General features: G+C 38.4%; 1 protein-coding gene across 3 annotated transcripts in view; it reads right to left on the reverse strand.

Annotated features, from left to right (window-relative positions):
- The window catches only part of DERA (deoxyribose-phosphate aldolase), a 58,259-nt gene that overhangs the window by 14,570 nt on the left and 17,904 nt on the right, over positions 1-25,785 (reverse strand). For 2 of the 3 annotated variants that reach the window (XM_051644096.1, XM_051644098.1), the window contains exon 6: positions 19,425-19,553. The exons of the other annotated variant lie outside the window; for it this stretch is intronic. In XM_051644096.1, coding sequence (XP_051500056.1) covers positions 19,425-19,553 — 129 coding nt within the window. The remainder of the gene's footprint in view (positions 1-19,424; positions 19,554-25,785) is intronic. 3 annotated transcript variants of the gene reach the window in all.

Here is a 25,785-nt window from a genome sequence, read left to right on the forward strand (position 1 = left end):
TGTTGCCTTACTCTTAATAAAGAGCAAAGGATGCATCTGGCAGTTTTAAACAATAGTTTAGAGAAAGATGCTTGCAGAGGGAGAATTATGCCATGCTACTTTGTAAGTACTTGCAATGAGTACACATATATCATGGTTGCTACAACTCAGATATAATATGCTGTGACATAGGGTGAACACATACCCTTCCAAGACTTGTAGGACTGGTGACAAAAAGAGGCAGAGGAGACCTGCAAAGGCCCCGTAAGTTTGTGCTGACAAGACAGCAATGACAAAATCATACACTGTCAAATGTGCATAAAGTCCTATTAGCTAAGCACCTTCTATTTTGTAAGTATCTAAAATAAGGGTCTTAAGATTCACACAATTAGCCTGACTAGAGGCAACCAGGTTATCAACCCTCTGAAAATAAAAGGCAGGGAAAGATACAAAAGGCTAATGTAGTAGCTAATTCTTGTCTGTTGAGTCATCATAATTGCCCACTTACATGTCCTTATCTTACTCCAGTGGCAAGATGAAACACATTCCCTGATAGAGTTAACTTTGCCGTTGAGGAGAAGAACAGAATAAGAAGCTGTGACATCTCATTTTAGCTTTAACTCCATCATCCGTGTTTTCACACACCTCTGTCTAAGCTACCATTTTGAAAAATGCTAGCTTGTAACCTGGGCTTTTGTGAACTGCCTATTTTTTTGCAATTTTTTTATTATTTTTTTTTTTTTAAGTGCCTGTACAGAGAGTAAAGCTTGGTTTTCAAGACTCAGAATGGATGCTTCTGCTCTTGTACAAAACCTCCAGTAACAGGCATTCTGCAGGCCAAATGATGCCCTTAGGAGCACTTACACATGCACACGATGGGACAAATTATTAAGTCCATATTCATGCGAAATTCCCTGTAGATGATGTTTGAAAGAATCCAGCATTGTTGAATTATGCATAGCTCGCTAATGCACTACAGGTCTCCACAGAATACTATTACTTAATTAGTATTAGTTTCTTGTGTGTTCATTTAAACTGTGTTTCTTCAGAAGGTTCAACAGAAAGATCCATACCACTTTATGTTGCTCAGCTACTTAGCATGGGCTCTTGCTATTTTTAGAGCATTCCTTCTAATCCAATCCCTATTTTCTACAGTGAAAGAGAAGATAAATAATTGACATGGTTCAGGTTCAAAAGCCGCAGCTGGAATCCCTGTCAATGGTGGCTCTTGGCTTTAGGCTTCAAACCACACTAAAGCACAGGAGGAAACATGCTTCCAGTCCCCTCTCGTATTGCCAGGCAGAAACAGTGTTTGGAGATGCCAGGGTACAGAAGCACTTCAGGCTATATGCTGCTGGAACAGCCATTCCTCTTCCTCTCCAAAGAGGAAGCAGCAGGATATCCTCCCAAGAGTGACTAATGGGACCACAAGGATGTTTAAGGAATCCCTGTATTGTTAAACGTCATGTTTCTTTATCGAGATCTCCTTTTTTCTTCTTTAAAACTGTTTACCATGTAATTACACTCAAGGGATTGACAATGTATGACCTATATTTTTTTTTTTTTTCCAGCTGGCATTACTGGAACCAGTTAACAGTTTGCCTAACAACACAGGACAAGCCAAAAATAGAAAGAGGAAATAAATCAATGCATCCCAACACCTAATCCTAACCTTACTAAAATTGCTGAGAAAAAATACACCTTTCCTCTCAGCTTATCCACTCACAATGCTGCTTTCCCTTACCGACTCCTCCGTGAGCTATTTTTTGCCACACCTCTTCAAATTTTGAGCATGACACAAAATACAAGAGACATCAGTGCAAATCTCCTCTCTACTTTAGCATAGGCTCAGCTTGAGAGCAGATCCCAGTGCACCCAGGGTGGGACACAGTGCTGGTGGCACAGCTCTGGCTCCAGGTGCTCGAACTCGTGGCCTCCTCCAGCACGATACCCCTTGACAAAACAGAAGCAGGCGGCCAAAGCATGTTTTATCCAATGAAGAGAAGAGTGAACAGGATCAAAGAAGTAGCAGAAGTGGTACGTAGAAATAGAAGCCTGTCAGTTACCATTAGCTTTATGATGTGGCTGTTCCATCAGCTACCAAAATATCTGAAGAGTAAGGGGAAAGGGAGTAGAAGAACAATAAACAACTGCAAAAAGCATGGATAGTGTGCTGGTGGTGGGAACAGCTGCAGCACCTGTCTAAAATCTAGTGGAAGTGCCGTGCAGCATGCATGGAGGCATAGAGCAGCAGACTTGCTTCTTCTCATTGCCACCACCACAATTACACAATGGCTACCTACAAAAAGAGTCAGTCACAGCTTTCAACACCTCATTCAGACTCTTTTCTGCCAAGATCACAGAATCACTGAATGCCAGGTTGGAAGATAGGGATGGCTGAATTCTGCAGATTGTCTTAATGTACTAAGGTCATAATTTGCATTAAAAAAAGCTAAAGGTTATAAAATAACACATTGTCTCTGTACAGGGATATGGATTTGGCCAGGGGCTGAGAGGGGGGATGGTGCCTTTACCTGCTTTGGCAGGATGTTAGTGTCCTACATATAGCAGCTAAAAGCACTCTGAGCCTTTGAGAAGGAATGACATTCATTCTCTTTGCTCTACCAGTAACACACAGGTCACTGCTAAAACAGGTTGTTGCTCCTTTATGATGCAACATAAAGGTTGGCCTCTCCTTTCAGATTAGATGCAGGAACTCAGGTTCTCAGCACTGAGCCACGTACCCAAGCTGGGCTGCGTAAAAAAGCAAAAAGCTGTGGGAGAAACTAGACTTGATTTGAAACTCTCACCCCTTAAACTTCCTTTACAAACACTGGATGCACTGCATCATTTACTTGTTCACACTTAAACTAATCTAAACAATGATAAACTATCCTAAACTGTGATATAATTAAAACAGCACTGATCTAGGTCAGGCCTTTTCCCTCTTGGCATTCTTGGGTTTGAATCAATACATCTCAGTCTCTCAAAATGTTGTTCAATACATGACATATTACAGACTAAGGCTAAACCCTTGATATATCTACCAGTAATAGCACTGCAATTTGGAAGAAAATAATAAATATGTATGATTGGTTACAATCACAGAACTACATAGCATATTGTATACCATGTTTTAGCACATTTAGCTTTGTGATTTTTAAGGTTGACAACAACTTCAAAACAAATACATTAACATTAAAACTCAGGTATGCTTACACATTGAGCATTAGCTTATAATCAAATTACTAAATTACTCAAATTGAAGAAATAGCTATTAAAAATCCATTTGGAAATACTCCACACTGAACAAAGCAAGTAGAAAATCACTCTACTTTATCAAGAAGGTGCTATGAATTTTAAATTTTTTAAAATACAACATACATAATACAGCCAAAATCATGACACTTCAATGTCATTTTGAGTGTTTTTCAACACCTCATGATAAAAGCAGTTTAAGAGTCTGTTCTGACTTTAATCCAGGGAAAGGCAGGATTGATTTTTGAGATTTAAAAGTCATGTCTTAATGCCAAAGTCAAAATCTGTCCAGCATCCAGCCTCCTTGTCATGCAGAGGATAAATAGCCAGCATAAGCCCTTCTTCCACATTGCTCCCTACATACAATCACAGAATGCCAGGTTGGAAGGGACCTCAAGGATCATATGGTCCAACCTTTTTAGGTAATACTACAGTTTATATGAGATGGCTCAGCAACCTGTCAAGCTGAGACTTAGAACCGTCCAATGTGGGGGAATCTACCTCTTCCCTTGGTAGACTATTCCAATGTTTGACTGTTCTCATGATGAAAAATTTACCTCTTGTGTCCAATCAGAATCTCCCCAGAAGCAACTTGTACCCAATACTCCTTGTCTTTTCCATGTGACTCCGTGTAAATAGGGAGTCTCCATTTTCTTGGTAGCCACCCTTTAAGTGCCTGAACATTGTAATAAGGTCTCCCTAAAACCTTCTTTTCTCAAGGCTGAACAAACCACATAAAAAGCATCTGGCACAGGTCAGGGCTACAGCACTGAGGGGACTTCCAGTATCAAAGGCGTTTCCCAAGAGCACTTCGTGGGCAATGCCAAACATTTGGCTTTGCCTGAAAAAAAACAACATAAGGTGCCAGATCTCAGTAGACTCATCTGTGATGTGTTTTGTTTCCTTCTGGCTTTTACAAATCAGGTAGAACTGGTTACTTAGGGGCTTGCATAGAGGGCTGAATATTCAACTTCCAGCTGTCATACAATTAGGGAAATGTTAGGCATGTTTACTTTAATTTTTATGATACTTGAAAGTCTTCAAAACAATCAACCTACAAACATGCAGATTCTATCATGGACTTCCTGGGTGCAGGTGTTGGGCATTCTCCTGGTGCAAGAAATATCCAAAGGGTAACATCTTGGAAGGCCCTACCTACACATGAGCCAGCATAGTAAAATGGCAAGTTATGGTTGTTTTTAAAAGACACTAATCTTACTGACAGCTCCTGCTTCCCAGAAGTGTTCCCTAAGAGTGTTTACTTCTTTCTTCCTTTCCTCACCTTGATAATTTGACATCTGGCAAAATTGCAAAAGCAACTGTAGCAATCCTGTGTAGCCTGCAATGCATGTGAGAACTTCCAGGTACTGTCAGATGTTTTTCACCACAGTCAGTAGGGTTGTTTTACAAAGCTCCTAGCTCTTCAGGTAGCCTGAATACCAAAAAGCCTGCCAGAAAAACAACCAGAACCCCTCACTGTGCAGCCACACTGAACAGGAGGCATCTCTCTGCTGGGGGTCAGGGAAAGACACACGTCTGTTTTCTTAAGAAATCTTCCACTTCACACTGTATTATTTATGATGCTTACATGGCAAAACTGACAATTTTATTTCAAAGGGATGCTTTATGTTTGTGCATTGCTCCTAAATTTGGACAGACTTTTCTGGCATAACGAGCTACTGAGTGCTATTTTTAAAAATTAAGGAAATAAAGAAGTCCCTTAAGCGCTGTCACAAATAGGCAGCAATTCATAAAAAGGTATTTAACATGCTAGGACATTGTTTCTCCACCTCCAGTTGTCAACAGCCTGTGTGCTGACCTGGTGACAGACTGCAATCATGGTGAGCATCTCAAACCAAAAGTACCAATAACATGCTTAAACAACTGCCTGGGTTTTGGTTTAAAATATTTTAATCTGATCTAGAAATGCACATTTTGTTAGTCCACCTGCAAAATGAAGAAGATATTTCAATCTTCAAATCTACATTTTATATATAGACTTCTTTTTTTGTTTTAATCTACACTAAATGATATTATCATTTTGTACTTTGGCATTCCATTCCTTTTACCGAAATACTGCGAATGAAAGAAACTGGTATCAAACTCTCTTTCTGTTAGATGTACATATATCCTCATAGGTATTTAGTGGGAAGTTATTAAATGTCACTGTTCATTGAGACAGTACATTTTATGTCTTTCTTACAGAAAAGAAAAAAACAAAACAAAACAAAACAAAACAAATTATCTCAAGTTTGTAGTTTTGCATGGAAATATTTCAGACTCTCACTTTGGTATTAATGGCTTCTTTATCCAGACGTAACATGTTCAGAAACAGCAGTGGTGAAATAAAACCTGTGTTTTACCAAGTTCTCACTTGCCAAACTGCAGAGGTATTGAGGGTCTCGTCATCACACCAGGAAGCACCAAAGCCTGGTGTGTACCTTCCTTCTGTAATCTCAAGCTTCTGACATAAATAGCAAAAAGTTGCAGCGCTCTCTCCATTTGAGCTTGGTCCTAAGCACATTCTGTTTAGGTCATACAGAGCATAACAGCAAGCAAAGCAACCCCACGCTGCACCCCAAAGAAACAGATATTTTATGTGAATAGACAGATGAAAGTAGAGCTCTGCAAGATCCACACCCTTAACTATGACTTCTAACAATATCTAAATTGGTATTTTTTGTTGTCACTCCAATTATTCAGAAGTCAGGAGCAGGATCATGAGACATACTGACATGTTTTGTGTTTCATACATAATCTGAAAGAAAACTATGAAATTTTAAACATGATCTGGGTTTTGGTTTGGGTTGGGTTTTTTTGTTTTTCTTTTAATAGCAGTCATTTTTAATTAAGTAAATCTTGACCATACAGTGAGAGTAAAAATCAGGAAGTTAAAAAACCTGTCACTTGGCTCTTCTTTCCCTCATCCTGACAGCAATACACACATTGCAATATATCAGCCTTTTTTTACAGATACTGAATCACAGCTGAAGTTACAAGGAATTATGTGTTCAGCAGTTCTCTACATCAAATCACAAAGGTATCAAATAAATATTTACGTTGGAAAACACCAGTCTCAAGTGGAGTCTAGCAGTGTTGCATATCCTATATCTACCCACTAAGCACAGTATTCACATTGCTAGACATCTTCTTTAGAGTGCTTTAAGGCCCTCAGACATTAGCCCAAAGCAAAACCATACTGTCGCCATTTAATTACCTATCTTTTCAAACTTACTGTGATCAAAATGACTGAGTTAAACAAAATGGTTACTAGTAACAGGAGACCGCTGTCAACCAGCAAGTTGAGGTAAGTGGATGTGTGTAAAGTTCAGAAGAAAAACATGGAGCTGTATGCTGTTTACTCCTCCAATATGACTCTAAAGGGGAATGAAAGCAAAATATCAAGGGAATTAGCAAGAATTAAAAGGATTAAAATCCAAGGAACCAATGAAGTCAAAGAGAAATAGAAAATGGATTTGGCCCTAAAAAGATAAAATTATTTAACAACTTATTAAAACAGTTCATCATTGTAATTAAAATCCAAGTGCCTAGAAAAAAGTGGCACAAGAAAGGTAATAATTTATAAGGAGACTTTAAAAAGCCATTTATTGTGAATTTGGGAGAGATTCAGCCTGAAAGAGCTGGTAGTAAAAAGAAAGTGTTTGTTTATTCATAAAACTTATTTGGTCCAGCATACCACTAAGAATCCTAACATCTGCTCAATGGCAGCTGTAACATTAGGAACACTCATTCAATTCATATATTTCCTTTTTTATTAAAAAATAAACAGGTCTATTTAAATTATTCACTAATAAATTAACATAAAAATCAGTGCTGTAGGAACTCACATTTTGTGCAACAGCATCTGCAAGCCTTGTATGATCACAGTGACCTAAACCTTTCTACATTTCAGTGTCTACTCTTTATGTGATGTCCCACTTAATTTAGCAAATGAAAACATAGAAAACCTACGAGCCGTAGCAGAATCACGACTATAAATAATCCAGAATGCATCAGTGATTCCTCAAATGGTGTATTAGTTGCCTCCTTCCAACTTGAACAGATTCTGTTCTTAACTTCCCTTTGCCTTCTACCATTCAAAAATTCACTCAAATAATCTCAGATCTTCTTCTTCTGTCTTTCATGAGCCAGACATTAGACAATAACCTTAACTGGCAGGACGCTTCTCTGAAGTCTTTCTAAGTAACCAAATACAGCAGTGTTACTAATTATTAATTGTTCTCATCTGCAGCAGTTTCATACATAAATTGCAAAGCACTCTGCATGTTCCCATGTTTCACTCCAATATTGTGTTCTTAATTTAGTGAAAAGGAACGAGAACCCTTCAAACATAAAGGTTTTATTTGACTCCTCACTAGCTCCTTTTATTTTTTTTTTTTTAATTTAATCTCTTAAACATTTCAGCAGAAAAATATACTACTTCTTCTTAGGTTTCTCTCCTGCCTTCAGTTCTTACTTCCTAATACAAGCAAGTCCCTGCAAATGAACTCACCAAGAAGTTGTTCAAAAGCATGGAGCAGCTCTGTTTATTTTACTAGGACTTTTTTGTTTTACTTCTAAGCTACAAACCAGCATTTCTGCAGTAGACTCTGGAGACAGTCAGTTTGAAGCTAAGTGAGCTGTAATTCTAACCCAGATGCTGGAAATGGCATCATTACAATAGCACAGAGACCATCCCAGAGGAGCCTGCTTTGAAGCTGCAACTGTGCTGCAACATGTAACCAAGAGAGCTGCTGTGAAGCTACATTTGCTTACATTTAGCGTAGCTGCAAACACAGTACCTGATTACAGCATAAATGTAACCAGTTAGCTATCAACAGCATGCATGTGGCATCTTGTGATGAGAACACCACCTGAACATGCTACCCCTCCTCTTACTGCTGACTAGAAGTCGTAAGAGACATGGCACCCTCTTCCATCACACCCCACCAAGCTGCTTTCTCATCCTGGGGTTGGGTTTATTTCAGTCTTTGTTTCAAAGCTTCATTCACAGGTAAGACCTCGTGTTTCCTTTGAGCTCTCTGCACGTCCATTTTCCAGGACCAGTAGAGAGGAAGCTATTGAAGATACATGATTAATAATTTTGTATTGCATAATTTAATATGCTGCACAGAATATGGAACGTCAACATCTGTTTACTGTTTGGTCCATTAGAGATTAACAAGTCCTGACAAATGACAAGACTTCACCTCTGCGATGTTTGGGATAGGCTGGTAAATTGGATGTTGGCTTGGCAGTGTAACTGCAAAGGTGATGGAAAGAAGACTTTTTGCTAAAGAAGAAGTCCTAGTATCATCAAGGAGGAAATTTTCTACATGCTAGATTTAGGGAGAACTTGAGAAATCAGCTGCAGTTCAACACTGCAAGGTCATCACTTACAGCACAAATGCTAGAAGGGAAGAAATATCAAAGGTGCAAATGACAATCAGATGTCAGATCCCTCCTGACTTGTCATGAAGACTATGGACTTTGCTGTCATCAAAAATACTGCAAGCAACTAGAAAGGCAAGCTGGAAAAAGCCATGGAGCTCTGTCTTCCAACACTACTGAAATAAGCACATTCCTGAAAAATACTGCTATACTTTATGGTCATATTCTATTAGAAATATTCACGTTGGAGAGAAGACGGACAAAGTCTATTAAGAAGACCTTTTAAATTCTCGTTAAAATCTTACATTGATAAGGAAGGGAAAATGTTAAACACAAGGATAAATGTTTGCATTTGAATAGGCAGTCCTGTTTACCTCAGTGAGGAATGCGTCTCCAGCATCTTGGAATCCAAAGTCAGCTTGGCTATTCAGCCTGTTTCTCTACACTTAATGATGTAATACTTAGAGTGTCAGGACCATTAGGACATGATCTGTTAAAAGTTAGTGCACATCCTTATATTGATTTCAATGTGTTTTAACATCCAGTTTACCAATAAGCAAACTATCCATAACCTCCTTAAGGCAAACTTCTTGTTTCATATGACTAATTTTTGTCTCACTTTTATGTCTGGATATGTATTTCACTTCTGTTTGCGTTCATCTCTTGTTATGCTTCTTTGTTTTCCACTGTATTCCTGTTCCTTACAATTAAATATGTTTATTCAAATGAGAGTCCATACTGTTTTAAAATAACCTGTTGGTGTTAAGGATCACACATTCCCAGTGTACTTTTCCACTCAACAATTTTCTCTCTAGAAGTCTAATTATGCATTTCTGCTGTCATGAGCATAGATCTTCAAATTAGATAGGCATGCTTGCTAGGCTTGCCACTGTAAAAAGCAACAAAAAAATCCCAGGACCTATAACCATAACATTATGCTTAGTTTATATCCACATCTATATTAAGTTTCTATTAAAGGATTGGATTTTCTAACTAGTGTTCCTAGTTGCAGTCTCTTAAAAGGTACTTTAATATTTCATAAGCCAGTTTTGTATAATTGAGAGATACAATAAATTAAATATTTCTTTCTATTTTTCATTGGTTTAGTTGAATTAAACACCTGCTGCTGACAGAAAAAACAAAATAAAACAAAACAAAACAAAAAAAAACACAACAAAAAAAACCCCTACCTGAAATATCAGAAAAATAAATAGTCCCCTGTACATCTATTGATTTTACATAATAATTCCATGTTTTGAAATTGCATTCTCTCAAACCATTACTTTCAGTACCGGAGCTTCACAGATGCAAATTTTTTTGGTAGGAAGCCGTGTTATTTTGATGGCATGTTTGACTAGAACAATTCACTATGCAATGATTTCTGTGTCTGAGGTAATATGAAACATCAGAAGTTTTCACTCAAATTCTAACAAATTATTTAATGTAGTAACAAGGCTTCATTCATGGGGAAAATTAACGCAACAGGAATGCTTCCTCACCTTTCTGTATCAGTTGCTATAAATTGAAAGTATACCATTTTGATATTCCTTAATTAACATGCTTTGCAAAGATCTTGAATATCAGCAGATGAAATATGCTACTCAGGGATTCAGGATAGTTTGTTAATAGAAGGATGACTCCTCTAAACAGTAAACTGTCAGTATACTGTCAGTACGTGCCTACTCACTGTAACCTACAATTTTACAACCAGTTTCCAAGGTTGAAGCATAAAGAATAGCCACTTTCTTACAGGTCAAAAAGCAGAAAATCTGCAGATCAGGGTTCAAACCCTTCTCTGAGATCCAGTGACAAGTCCTGGTATTTCTCAGAAGTTACCATGCTCCTGCTTCTCTTTGATTTCTTGTAGGCACATACTGCTCATTCCATTTTGCTCAGTGCAGGAAGAACACAAAAGCAGAGCAGAACAAGCCTATGGGAGGCATGGCAAAACTCTTTAATTTAAAGGGATGTTTTTTGACGGGTGCTATGAAAACAGCTGACGGGAGGTTACCTCCCTGATGCTATGGGAAGTGTCAGTCAATAGTGCAGTGCACAACACCACCACCTTAGACTACTATGGCAAGCTGCGCCAGTTCTCACTTCCACTGTTGCTCCCAGGGCTGGTTGTACTAGTAAATCAGTCAGCAGCTCCCACTAAAACACTTCCCAACTTGCTCTTGCTCTCTTTCCCAATTTCAGTTGTTACCCAGAGTATTCCAATGTCATGCACAGGCATGGGAAATTTCTGTCTTCTAATAAAAGGAACATATTTCTGCTTATGTATTAATTAACTAGACCTCACAGAGGTTCTATAAAATGTGCAGTGACGATTTTATGTATGGAAAAACAGAGAAACTAACAGAGTTGTCAAAAGCGATGATAAAGTAGGAGTCATTCTGCTATCTCAAACAACCCTACCCATCTTCTGTTTTACAGACTTAACTTGGTCTTCTTCTGGTCAGAAGTGCTTGGAAATAGCACTGTTTCTGTTTGTAACTGGGGATGGTGGAATAAGTCAGGAGATGTGCTGGATAACAGAAAATTAAACAAACATGTACAGCGCTGACATGTCATCTGTTTCAAACTAATATTTCTTCTTTGACTTGAGTAGGGGGTGTATACTGCTATTTTCTGATTACAGTAGAATACCATTAATAGAATAGATCTTTAACAAAATTAGCAAACTGAGTTGCGAGGCATCCTGGTATGACAAATATGAATGGCCCCAGATAACTATCTCCCCTCAGATATGGTTGTATAGGTTAGTGAACAGTTCAGTAAACACATAAATAAATGAAAATGAAAACATGGCATTGAATGCATGTCTGGGTTTCTAGCTTAACAAACTGTAAACAAATGAGGTTTTACTGTATACCCTCCAACTCTGTTCTCCCTTCTCAGACTCTTTGTGCCTTTTTTCCCCCCATCTCTGTTTCTCTTACATATCAGTTCTGTCCTCTACTCAGCCATAAAGGATTCTGTTGCTCATTTAACTGTCCTGAAAAGATTTTCCATTAGAGCCTGCCCTAGTGTTTCTCAACTACTTTCCTTTCACTTCTGATTCCCTATACACACATTATTAAGTTCCAGATGTATTTTTAAGTCTCATTTTGCATTCTTTTAAGATCTGCTTTACTCAAGCCCAACTTTTTTTTCTGTGTTACTACTCTTTGGACTATCATCAGTATGGACTATGGACTGTCATCAGTAATTCCAACCTGAGGGTATTGTGATTGCACTGTTAGAACTTTGCAACTCCAGGCTTATCTATCATGCCTACATTATTTCTAGTGATTAGCTGCAGTATCAGTGTTAAGCTTGTACACAATTACATCATTTAAGGGAGCAGCCTTGTAGTGCCTTACTGAATACACCGCTACCTGCATTTTTATACTACTGGATTTTTTATTCCCCTTTATTCTGCATCAGAATAAATGAAGTCACTTTTTCCTGTAGAGATCTCTTGTAGACCAATTGTATTTAAAGACCAACCATCTTTTGATCTAACTCCTAATTCAAAAACTTTTTTAGTCCATAATATCATTCAAAATTTTAAAACAGACTGCATCACTCTGATCTACTCTGTATTTTGTTTTTCCACAGCATATTTTGTGTTCATTCTTTGCACTAAATGTTCAGTGAGGTTATTCAGAGCTCTGAACATGCAGAACAATCAGACTATGCAGCATGCAGGACATCTGCTGCAGCAAACAGGAAAGTCATCAACTACTAATATACTTCAATGGCATTAATTACTGTCCTGATGAGCCTCTTACAGCAGCCAACTGCAACCACTTCTACATATTCAAGACAGTAACCAAGACTGTTTTCCTAAAACAACATATGACACTGCATCTGCATGATGGAAAGTGCTGAAATAGTACAAACTCTGCAAGCTCCAATTTATCTAAAAATTCTGAAGGAATGGGCAGATCTTCGGAAAAATGTGGTATTGTCTGCATGCATGGAGACAGAAAAGAGCTGACATAAACATAATTTTATGCACTCTCAGTAAACTGACAGAAATTCAGAAATGTGCTCATGCCCACGCTAGATCTAATCTGTACTGCCAGAAGATCACAGCCAAAGAAAATGTGGATTATTCTCTACCATTTGACAACACAGGTGAGAGAACTCTCTCTGCACCATGCTTTGCTCTCTGAAGTCAAGCAGTCAGATGCAAGAATGTGCTGCATTTCAACATCCACTTTCCCCAGCCAGCGAGCACAGCTCAGCCAAGCTGAATCAGCAAGCAGTCCTCATCACACCTTGCACTCACTCTGACTCCTGCTCTCCTTTCCCTCTCCTGGAGGGAGAGAGTAAACGGCCACCAGGCTGTGACTGAGAAAGCCTTAGTCATCAGTCAGGCAGTAAATCTTCATCCCACATATTCAGAAGAATAAGGACTTACTAGTTTGTCACCAGCCCTATACTGGGCCTCCAGACCAGACCTTAACATCATCTGGCACCCTGGAAAGCACTCAAAGACAGTTTGCATCTGTAGATTTTTTCACATCTGCCAATTTTTGCTCAGTCTGCTTTTAGAAGATGACAGCCATGTTTTGCCCCCAATTCCTGACTGACCTTTTACAGAATAAAATGTACCCTTTACAGATACACTGTAAACTCAATACACTTGGTTGTATTTCAGATGCATAAAAGGAAACACGAACTGAAATCTTGTTTTCTATGTGTTACTGAGCCTCCTCCCTTGGTTTGTCTTTCATTTGGAAATGCTCTAGGCTCTAAGAACTAACTGACTTAGTATCTAATTACAGCTGAAGTAGTAATTAAATCAATACATAATACAACTCAAAGGCTATTGAGGAGACCCTTGACTTTTGGTTTGAACATGGGATTTAAAGCCAGGAACTCACAACTGATCTCAGCTTGACTTTTGACTTGTCTGTTATTATCTTTGTCTCATAGTTCACAGGGCAAATGTAAGATTTATTTTGCTAGTGTCAGAATGTGCTGTGAAGATGTAAAGTGCTATCTAAGTGCCAAGTATTATTACTTATTCAGTAGTCTTCTTTCCTACATTAGTCCCATTTGTGCAAAGTATGCCTAGCTCTTCAGTCAAATTTTGCCAGTTTGGTTTCCTTTCTTCTGGTTCATTTTTCATGAAAAATTTGCGTGGTAGAAGTTTTGGATCATGGCGGTCCACATCCAGCAGTGGGAAAGTCATCCCTTGCATTTACAAGGCTGCTAGCACGTTTACAGCCACACCACCTAACCCTACTTGAAAAAAAAATCTTTGCAAGACAGTGCTCAAAACACCAGCAAGTACTGGTAACTTAGAATTTGTCTTCCCATTATTCATGCTAAAAATGGATCTGCACCAATATTAACTACTATATACAAATCTTATTTAGAGCTGAGGTAAAAGCTTTGTGTAAGGCAGGAATTATTTTGCAAAGTTCCAAACCACATTTCTTAGACTCTCTCTTCTTATAATCATTAAACTGTTTCTTTTCTTAATTCAGGACTAGGCTTTTGTGCAGTGGGATGTTCTGGACTTGAGGATTTTTGAGGAAACCTCTTCATGCAGTACTGTCGAGTTCTGAGTTTTCTTTAGGGGGACCTTGTGGCACTGCTCCCTGCTTTTGTAGATAAAGACTTGACACTATAACCACCAGCCAGTCTCCCTCTGGAACCAGCACAAGGCCAGCGTATTTGTGCCTTTAAATTTTGGTATAGTTTGCTGTGAAAATGTATATTAACTGGAACCACTCCTGTAAAGCAGGATGAAGCCTGAAAGGATTGATAATGAGCTCTCCCAAGAACTGCAAGACATAGCTTTCCTTCAGTATTTGGCTATATTATTTATGTTCACTTTGGAATGAACAGCATCAAAACATCTAAAAAAAATTCTGCTCACACACCTACTCTGTTTTAATTTTCTTCTAGAATCTAAGCATTAGAGACCTTAGTGACTCAGCCATCTTTTGCTATTCTTTGCAGGGTTTTTTGGGCTACAGACTTTAGAAGTTAGTTTGTTTTAGCACTAATTCCCTTTCTGAATTAAATTTTTACCTTAGTTAGTATCTCAACTTACAATTTCTTTGACTAGCTGCTTAATGATCTACAAAAAAATTGTTTTAAACTAATACATTTAGTAGAGATGCAGAAGAACATACATCACTCTTTCCTTATCTTTCCATAGTACTTGTTTAAACATATATAATGAAAACAAATCTTTCATGTGTCACTGCACTGTTTCCCTTCACTTCCCAAAGAGTGCCATAAAAGGAGCTCTACTATCAATGCCAGCTTTCACAGTCAAAATGACACAGAAGAAATTTTTACTTTTAAAGTTAAGTTACTTAATCACTTCCTCCACTTCTTCCCCCAGTTTGTGTATCTTAATTAATATGAATAGTTACACAGAAAAATAAAGGTTTTGTAATTAGGTAATATGGTTACAATGTTAAAATATGACTTTCCAAAATAAAAATCTTATATATGACTGAAATGTGAGATTAAAGTCATCCACACCTTTACTGAGGTGTTCCCTTTCCACTGCAATTCAATCATCTTTCCTTTCCTTGTCTGGCTTCCTTGGCAGTTTCTGATGTTTGTGTGAAAAAATAAAAGCTTTAAAATGCCCAAGCTCTTATAATGAAACTGTGTACAAGACCTGTTTTGTTTTTTTTAAAGACACTACAATGAAGAAACATGGACTAGTTACCTACTACTATGGGGGACTCAGGCACTCCCACTTGTATTCCTTAGGACTGTGTATTCCAAGAGGCTACGAAGATACAGATTCGAGTGTCTCCTACAGAAATGGATGTGACCCATGCAAGCATACACCAGACAGTGAAAACCACTAATTAGTTTGCTCTACTCATTGTCTGGTAGAGTCAAAGATGCAGTTAGCTTCCCTTGAGAAGGGATGTACTCAAACCACCATCAAGACCTCAAAAAGCTCAGGAAATGGCAGAAGACATTATAAACCAATGACCAACATTTCACTGATTAAATGCTGAGATGTTCTCTTGGTTGGCTTTCTGAAAACAATGTGCTCCTTTGGTAGTGACACAGAGCCACTGATGTGCATCCTACCTGCCATTACGCCCTTCTTAGGCCTACAAAAATCATTCTTGCCAGATGAGTCACTGTCCTTAGACAGCTGTCTTTCACTCAGAAGTAGGTTCCTAAATATTACAGAGGAACTTAATGCATGTCAGTCAAGTCTGTAAAGGTATGCTTAAAAGAATTTAAGAGATCTGGGTGCCTGCTCCCATTCTGATGTCTTTCTCTGTATGTGCTATCCTAGAGGAGGAAGAAAAGTAGTCACAGTACTTTAGACATGATTTCAGGCCCAGGAGAAGCCAAGAGCCCAGTGCTTCAAACAGAGGCAAAGTATTCTCATACCTCACTGTGAAGCAACACTTTTTCCCAAGTTCTTGCAGGTGCAAGCATTAACATATTGTACACTGGTATGTTGTGCCAAGCACCATTTCTAAAACTGGCCTCCACCTCCAGTGCACTGCTGGGATCAGCACATCTCACTGGGCTCAGCCTCACTTGGTGGTGTGCAGTTAGTGGCTCCCACTGAGCCTAAATATTTAAAGGTTGGGTGTCAGAAGGATGGAACCAGACTCTTCTCAGTGGTGTCCAATGACCAGGGGCGATGGTCACAAACTGGAACACAGGATGTTTTCAACATAAACATAAAGAAAAAATTTTCTGTGAGGGTAACAGGCTGTCCAAACAGGCTGTGGAGTCTCCATCTCTGCAGACATTTAAAACCTGGGTAGACGTGTTCCTGTGATCTGCTCTGGGTGATCCTGCTCTAGCAGGGGCTGGATTAGATGATCTTCAGAGGCCCCTTTCAATCTCTACCATTCTGTGAGTCCTGCAAGGGCTGTGATTCAGAATGCAGCTGTTTGCCTACAGAAGCAGCCTATGCAATCTGCTTTGACTATAAAAGTGCATGGACACATCACCCCAGCCTGAGCATGGCCCTCAGCATTCCTTTGAAATCCCAGCCAATGCAGAGGTACACATTTTTTGACCTTTTACTGCTCCTACTAGCTGGATCAGATCAAATGTACGATGCGGTGGTTACCAGCATACACCAATGTATCTGTAGGTACCTCAAGCCAGCACAAGCAAGACTACACAAATTTTGGAAAGTTATTTGAGAGAGGAAACATCTGGGCTGTATTCCCTGTTCAGTTACTTGCTTTGTGCAAAACAGAGCAACTTTATTGGGTGGGAGTGTGATCCTTAATGGCAAATACACTGTAAAATTGACCTCTGTAAGGAAGGAGGACCACAGTTACAGAGACCAAGTTCCAGACATCCCAGGCAAGCTTTTTAACCATGGGGCTACTGATAAATCAGCATTGTATTACTCTCTCAGCCTTCTGAGTCCCACAAATAAGACACATGTAAAATATATATATTTTACATACACTTTGCAACACAACCAGTGGCTGTAAAACCTAGGTGAATTTGTGTATGCTCAGCAAGGGCAATTTAAACATCTTAAAGTATGGGATTTTGTGCTACCTACATCATAGGCTTATATTATACATAGTGAAGAGAAAACAGTGTAAAGATTGCACACTGTGTCCTCAGCTGCACTGGTACAATCACGTGCAAGTCAAGGCTGTACACCAGATTATTAGTGCTGTGACCATTTAAAAAAAACACATTGATAACCAATCACAAAAACCATGCAGCAAACTAGTTAACCCTCTTCTCTAGTAATTTTTAATAGTATTACTTTGAAAACTCACATAACAATGCTGCATGACGAGCACTTCTAACAGAACAGCTGAAGGAGCAGCAAATTTTGCTGTAAAGGACAGAAGCAACTGGCCAGAGGTAGCCAAGAACTTCTGAAAACAGTTTGGCAGTTGAATCCACTATACTTTGTAGCTGATTTTTCTATATAAAACTCATAAGTAGGATCAGGTTTATGGGAGTTGTTGCTTTTTTATCTTTGGATTAAAAATAGCCAAGGCCTGCCATATCTGCAGAATCATCTGCATTTACTCTTTCTTCCTTTCTAAATCATGGCACCAGTTGAAAAAATATATGGATATTAAAGCTAGGATTTAAAACTACCGTGCTAAATTACTTTCTCCCCCAGATGCCACAAATATACAAATAAAACAAAATTCAACTGGAATTTGAGGTTCCCAGTAGTTCTGACAAGTCAGAGCCCCCAATTCATACACGTAGGCCACCAATAAATTCTTATTTTTCCACCCAGCCACAAATAAAAAGCCAGATACTGAAATAAGAAAATGACTGCATATATTCAGGTGGCTAAGTATCTTGTAACATGAATAACTATGCAAGGAAAATCATTAACAATAGAGCCATCTGCTGTATTTACAAAAAACTACATCAGCAAAAAATCAGAAAATTTTCTTAAAATGCTTTACAACCTGAATTTTTCACTACTGCTTATTAGAAAAAGTGATGATAATGATTAGCACATCAGTTTAAATGACTGCAAATGTGTATTTCTTACACCTCTTCTAATTAAAAGCAATACCTACTGGCATAATACTGATGCTCTGTATCTAATGACACTAATTGACATTATAGCTGCTCAGGTAAAAAGCCTGAAATGCTTCCCATTCCATTTGAAGCAGGTAAGCACAGTGTTGTGTAAGGAGACAATGAGGTTAGCGGCAAGTTGAGTATTTATTTCAATTCTGAAAAGACATTTGGATATTTTTTTCATCCTCTAAAATAAGAAGCAATTCCAGGTTTGAGGAGCTTACATGAAAAAAAAAAACAAAAAACAAACCAAAACAAACCTCAATATGAAAATGAAGGAAAGTTTATAACTTTAACACTTCTTTCTATAGATATATGCAAAGAGCCCTCTTTCAAGATGGTGGAAGAAGCAAGTGCTTAACAGAATGGAGTTCCAAGAACACAGTCTTATCAGCCAGTACCAAATTTTGCATCTTAAAGACAGCATTAAAACACAGCCCTAAAATCCTGGTACCAGTGCAGACCCAAAGCTTCAGAGAGAATACACTGCTGTAAATTTGGCCTCAATGGATGCTTCACTACATTAAGTCTGCAATGGCTATAACTATGCAAAAAAGTAATAGCTACAAACTATATGTATTCCCTGAAAACTCTATCCCACTCATGGGACTGTGCTTCTTAGGTGAAAGGTTCCAAATGAAAGACAGATAGACTCCTAAACATCACATCACTGGAACTTCTCGAAGTGCCAGTTAATTGCCAGTAGTGAGTGCCACCACGATTGAGTGTGCCAGTTAAAATCAGTTATAATGTAGCCCTTTCCAGTGCCTGCTGGAGTGCACTGTGTTCTTCCCTTCACTTCATGTCCAGTACAGCTGGTTTCCCAAACTGCACTCTCATAGAGGTGGTCAGAAGAAGTGCAAACCAAAAACCAGAGCTGTCAGCACAGAGAAATCCCCCCTGCATTCAAAATAAGCTTACAAGCCATCTATCTACATTACCTCTGTAGCTCACAACAACTGCCTGGATAATGTGTGTATCTGCCCCAAATGTATGTGTCCTTATTCAATATACTCATATACAACAAATACATTCCTACGAATTTTGTCATTTAGCAGCTTTTAGTGTTATTTAACTGTTCATGCAGTTTTTTTAGGTTATACAGACCAAGTGACACTTCATTACTACACCTGCAACTTCACTAATTGCTGCATAGTAGTTTTTTCTACTATGGGCAAAACTAAACTTTCACAACTAGAATTTTTTAAGCTTGATAAATAATACAGCAAAGACATTCTTAGCTTAAAAAGAAAACCACATATATTTACCTGCCATCATAGCTATCATACTGGCTTTGTAGACATTAGCAAGGGACCCCAGTTCACCTGTTGCCAAAATTGTTTTCATATGAGCTTCTCCACAGGCCTCACGGCACTGACGGATCTCCTCATAGAGACCTGTGGATAAAAGCAAGTGAGAATGATCAAAGTTGCCTGAGAGACAAGTATGGCTATAACTTCCACTTCTGGATTAATTTCCAATCTTCTAATTAGTCATAGCACTCAAGATCTTAAGTTTTGTAAGTTCAGTAACTTACATGACTGGAGGTAATTAACAATGCCACACAGTTTCAGACTTAACAACTATTAATGTCAGTTCTCTCAAAACTAAGAACATGACCAGTACATCAAACATACATGAATACATCAGGAGTAAAAAATGCTATGAAAGTCAAGATTGATTTTAAAACAGCTTTTACAGCAATAAATATGGTAGGACATGGAATCAGTACTAAGGGACAGTTATGCTTTCCTGTCCGTATTATGTCATCACCCACTCTGTGCCCTTCAGCCACATTTCCCAAGGGGCTTAGCCTAAAAGATAGTAAAGGTGTGACCAAGTTGTCTAATTACAAACATTAGTGCCAGCTGAGATGCCATGAAATATGCCCCTTGGCTTCCAGCCGCCGCTCCTGGATGCTCCACATCTCCCTTTGGTTTCCTACCGTTCCCCCTAGTACTATGGGACCATCTTGAGAAGACTGATTATAGAGCTCAATGTCTATGTTGAGACATCTGAATTCCACTTTAAGCTTCTTGAAAATAACTATTTCCTGAAAAAATCAATGTGGTCTGCCAGCATCCCTGGTGAGGACAGATTGAGGCCTGGGATCACGCCTCAAGGACCAGCAAATCCACGTGGATCTCCGTTTAAGAACCACCTCAAGTAGTTGCATTGCCCACAAGGTTACCAAGGACTTGAACCATCCTGTGCTGTGACCTGAAAGGGCCGTGACAAAGGTGTAAGAAACACCACAACAGGAGGCCCACTGGACAACATCTGTCTAGCATGCCATAGAGTTACAGATTCAAGGGCAGAGCTGGACCCTCACTTCTGATGCCCTCACTCACTAAGGAAATCAGCTGGAGCTAAGAAAAGAGGAATTCCCACTCAACCAGATGCCCATTGCAGGGAGAAGTAGGGACAGGGAGGAAAGGCCAGCATTTGACTGCTCATGGATATTATCAAGAGCAGACGACCCCCTCACAAACTCCCGCTTTTGGATTTATAAAGTATCATGGTCAGAGGAATGCTTAACTATCTAACAGTTTTATATTTTCACAGACTCCGTAAGGACTAGAATAAATTTGGACATAACCAACTGTAAAAAAAGGGTAGAGCTTGTGAACCTGGTCAGGTAATGCAACATGGGGAGCACAGGGAAACCTTCCCACACTTCTTGATAAAATTCAGCAGTTCTCCCACAAAATTTTAAACATAGGGAGACTAAACAAGTGAGAAATTATCAAAACATAGTTCTTAAAAGCTGGCCATTTGGGGATATTTAAGTCTCCTCTAGTGCTGAGTGAAAAGCTCTTACAGTGTACACTCACCATTTCTGAAATTTAATTAAAAAAAAAACAAAAGGACAAAAATAAACAAACAGGATCTTTTGGAAGAGAGACCTTTTCACAAACTGTACTCAATCTTCAAACACATAATCGACAAGTTCTTTTGTGGAAGGCTAAAATACAGCTTTTAACAAATTTTTCTTGCTAAAAAAGTCCCGGATATGGCTATGAAGGCTAAGTTTTTTCAGCAATATTAGCTTTATTCTCCCCTCAATCCTTAAGCAAGATCTGGAAACATACAGTAGGGTTTGCTAGCTGCTGTACAGTTGGACCTCGCCTCCACTCCTGATTCTGCCACATCCCACTGATGCCATCTGCACACCTGGTGGGTGGGGCTGGGATCACTGGGGTGGGTGGTCCTCTGAGATGTACTACACAGTAGTAGACAGCTGCCTAATGCACTTAGCAAGTCCCTTTATAGACACCAGGCTTCACCTTGTTTCTCACTGTGTACCAAAGGTGTGAATTAATCAGTACTAGCATGCAGTCTAACATGTTTTATTGATCAATTGATGATACTCCAGAAACCTACATCAAATTGAGACTCAAAAAGGAAATACAAAGAACCTGTGTTATTTTCTTGTGCATTTGATAACACAGCTCACGTTAGACCCAAACACAGTCTCTTTTTGGGGAGTGACTCTTTCCTGAAGCTTTTGGAAAGCCAAGAAAGCAGCTTTCATGTTCTTCTAGTTTCAGTAACAAGAAGAAAAGACTTGAGTTTTCCCTACCTTTAAGATAAGCTGCCAAAAATGTCAAAATAAAATCTACAAAATGTACATTTAGGTTGGATCCCATGAAGAGAAATTATATCCTCATAACTATTTTTCTCTGGAGTTCGTACTGCAGCTACAGCATCCTCTCTATTGTTTGAAGCTACTTTTACACGCAATTAGTGCCAAGATCATTTGAACAGTCTTACAATCTGACAGTGTGAAGCAACTCACAAACAGGAACAACTGAGGGTGTTCAATCATCTGTGTCTATTGGGCTGTCTGGAGGTGGTGGAAAAGTGGGCATACTTTAATGGGGCTGGTGTGTAGGTAATAAATACTGCTCTTTATTCAGAGACCAATTATCGCAGACAATAGATGGCATTCATAGGACATTCTTAACTCTACAGTACAAGCACAAACAGAAATGCAACTACCTCTGGGACAGAGAAAATTAATCGAAGCACACCCGTCCCAGTGTAAGCAGGGACAGCTTTGATACAGAACAAGGGCAAAACTCCTACTCCTTTCAAAAATAAAAAAGAAGTTTCACTACTCAGTCAGATTTAAATCAAGGCACGAATAACTTGATAATCCAGTAACTTCCTAGCCATGTCTAAAGTAGGGGTGGAGTCAACCACACTTGAAAATGCACTCAGTGTTTCAAGGGATCCTGCCTGGGCTGCTTCTGGGACAGTCTGTGCTGCCAAAAGTCTGTCACATAACTACTCAATTCCGTCAATCTGATAAGTAGCAGGAGCAGAGCTGGATACTGTGGTTCTGGAAATACCTGCAACATATGCCAAATGCCAGTAACTTACACAGCAGATAGAGCTTCTCTGGTTCGCAGTTGTGTCACAATGATTTTGGGAACACCTTTATCACAGAAAACCCTGCAGGCGTATTTTCAACTGTGAGCTAAGACCACCATGAAGAGGTTGCAAGAGACTCTCCTTACTGCTAAAAACAAGGAAGAGAAAATCAAGAGCTCTCAAAACAAATGGCCATTACTGTGTAGCACCTTGAACACAGTACCAACACCATCCATTCTAGAAGAAGTCTATGTCTTAAGCCAGGGGGGAGAAATAGCAAAAAAACCCCACCAAAACAAATCCCAAAGCAAGGCAACCTATACAGGATATATTTGGTGCCAGATGCTCACTGATACAGTCAGCAGTAGCTTCAATGACTTAGCTGTCAAAATGGATTAGACATAAGAACTCTTCTACTTTGCACCCACTAATTTAAGCTATCTTACTGCTTTCATGAGTTTTAGATCTGCTTTTATTGGATGTATTTATAGAAGATAGGAGGAAAAAAATACATTCTTAGCTGTTGTTTTAATTTCACTTTTACAAAAGTTAAGTGTTAGAAGGTGCCTTTTTTTTTTATTTTCCTAAAATTCTAATATTCAGTCAATTATATTGATTTTAGTAGCTATCAGATATATCAAAGAAAATGTTTCTCCCCCTACACCTCTCTCATGTAAACATCTCTGACAATTACTGCCCTATATTGTCTAGATGGTCTTCTGCTTTGGTCCAATACATTTGTCCTAAAAATCACAAAATAGAGGGGATAATCCATGCCTCCTATTCAAGAAATGAAGATATTAAGGGGAAAAAAAAAAAAAACAGCTTAAATTTTTATTAAATATATCTTGTCCAAAAATGGGGTGATAAAACCTTATATTTTTTCCTTTTTTGTTGTTGTTGTGTTGGTGTTTTTTTTTTTAAAATCAGATTATTTGCTGTTTTTGTCTAGTCAGTCACACTGACTGATGTTAAGGGTAGAAACTGAGACAAGGAGGGAGGATGTTTTGATTTTTGTTAGACCAAAAGATCAAGGTAATCATGATGGGAAACTGGAAAATGAGCTGGAATCCTCTCTGTCTTGCACATTAACGGCAGGTTTGTTAACAAAATGACAAGCACAAGGCTATCAGTACAACACACCCCTCTCAGTTCTTCTCTCAGTCACATATGTGCAACTCCAGGCTCCAGTGATTCACAAGAAATTGAAAACAGACCTTGGCTTCAGGAGTCTGAGCTGCTGCTGACAATACCAGACAGAAATTGTGCAACTAAAATTCAAGATCCCAAGTCAGCTTGCATATCTAGAAAACAGTAAATCCAGCTACAATATTTCTGAACACCATGTGGGGTCTTTTCCAAGACTCTGGAGTGGGGAGTACATTTTTCCTGTGCTGTTTATAAAGTGTGTAGCACAAAAGGGGGGCCAAATACTTTAACAATGCCTCTAAACTCCCAGTCTAAAAATAATTATTAACAGAATTTAAAGGCAGCTTTCATACTAACATTATACCTAACTATTTCATGGATATAGCCATGTTCATACTTCTTAGAGCATACTTGTTTTCTTTCCCTTTTCTGGTAGGAAAATCTAATTGACATAGAGTAAACGAACGATGGGTTAACAATACCTTTGAAGCCACTGGCTGTGTAGTCTGTCCAACTGTTTGCTAAAAGCTTTGGAACAAGAAGTAATATTGCAGCACCCCAAATAGCTTCTGAAGGTACAGCAATTCCAACATATTCATTGACAACAGGGGAAAATAGAAAAGTAAATAAATCCAGGTCCTTTCAAAAATTTGTTGGTCAACTTACATTACTCTTTACAGACACGCTCCCCATTCTGTGCCTAAAAAACAGCATCTAAATTGTTATTTTTAAGCTTAATCTATACTTTGTCAAATGACACAAGACAATAGTTGAGTAAACTATTGTAAAATAGTATTGCTTTTAAAGCTAATAGGTTGTAAAAGGTATATAAGCTCAGAAACTTAACCCTCATTTAATGTTATTTTCCAATGTAAATTAACTGTCCAATAAAGCTGCTTTCATGTTTAGCATCATTAAAAAGATCTTAACTATTACTTCATAAAGATCTAGGAAATGTATTCTGAGTGTCATAAAGAGCAACAACAATATTGAAGAACTGCTTTAAAATAACTTGACATAATTGGACATACACTGAAGTATTTAATAACCAAGTAAGCCTTTGATACAAATCACAAAGCAACACTATGCTATCATGATAACCCCAATTATTGCACAGGCTAGAAGAAAAGCTAAAAATGGTAAGACAAAGAACTCTGACACATACATATTTTTGTCAATAACTCCCGAAGTTGTGAAGACAGGCAACATGAGAAAATAATGATAAAAATATATCTATCATAACTGTAAGGCAGCTCTAGTTGATGAGGCACCTTGAACACCTAGTTACTGCACTAGAGTTCTCCATTTTATGTAGTATAGAGATCCATCCTAAAAAAGACTCCATCCCTTCTTCCACCTTCCTTAAATATAATTTGTACGTTGTCGTGTATCACATCTGGTAACTAGAAAGAGGTGGAAACCTGCAAGTTCACACAGGTAATATACATCTATTGAAGGCTAAACAAGAAGTCAGAATACTAGATTTTCACAAAAATATTTAGTTTTCACCACAATATTCAGATCACCTATTGAAGTAAATTCTTTGGATGGGCAAGTTAAATACTGCAGTTGTTCACCCTGTAGTATCTTGATCTGGATGGCAAATAAATTCTGTTCTGGAGGCAGCTTTTTTAAAGCTTATATATGCTATACACTGATTCACTTTCATTAATAAACTTTCACAAACATTTGGAAATAATTTCAATTCTGCCTTCAGTAAATATATATAAGCTAACTATTGTAAAAAATAATAATAATAAAAAAGGATGGCTTTCAACCTTGTTGTGATTTCATCTCTGGATAAAAGAATATGCATACCAAATCAAGTCATCCCTGATTTACTTATTTAGTAAACTAGCAGCTTTATACTACATCCATCATTGCTATGTTTGTGTACTCCTCCCCCGTAATTTTTGATCACAAAACACAATTCATTTCTCACACAGAAAAACCTAACAATGTATGTACTGTTCATTTCAATCACCAATACAAACTTTCTCTCTGAATCTAGCCCTGTATTTCTCCTCTGAGCTCTCCTTCACATAATCCCTGGGAAAATAACCTCATGCCTGCCTTTGCAATTGCCTACATGCACTGATCTCT

The sequence above is a fragment of the Apus apus genome, chromosome 1 (genome assembly GCF_020740795.1).
Source record: "Apus apus isolate bApuApu2 chromosome 1, bApuApu2.pri.cur, whole genome shotgun sequence".
NCBI classification, from domain to species: Eukaryota; Metazoa; Chordata; class Aves; order Apodiformes; family Apodidae; genus Apus; species Apus apus.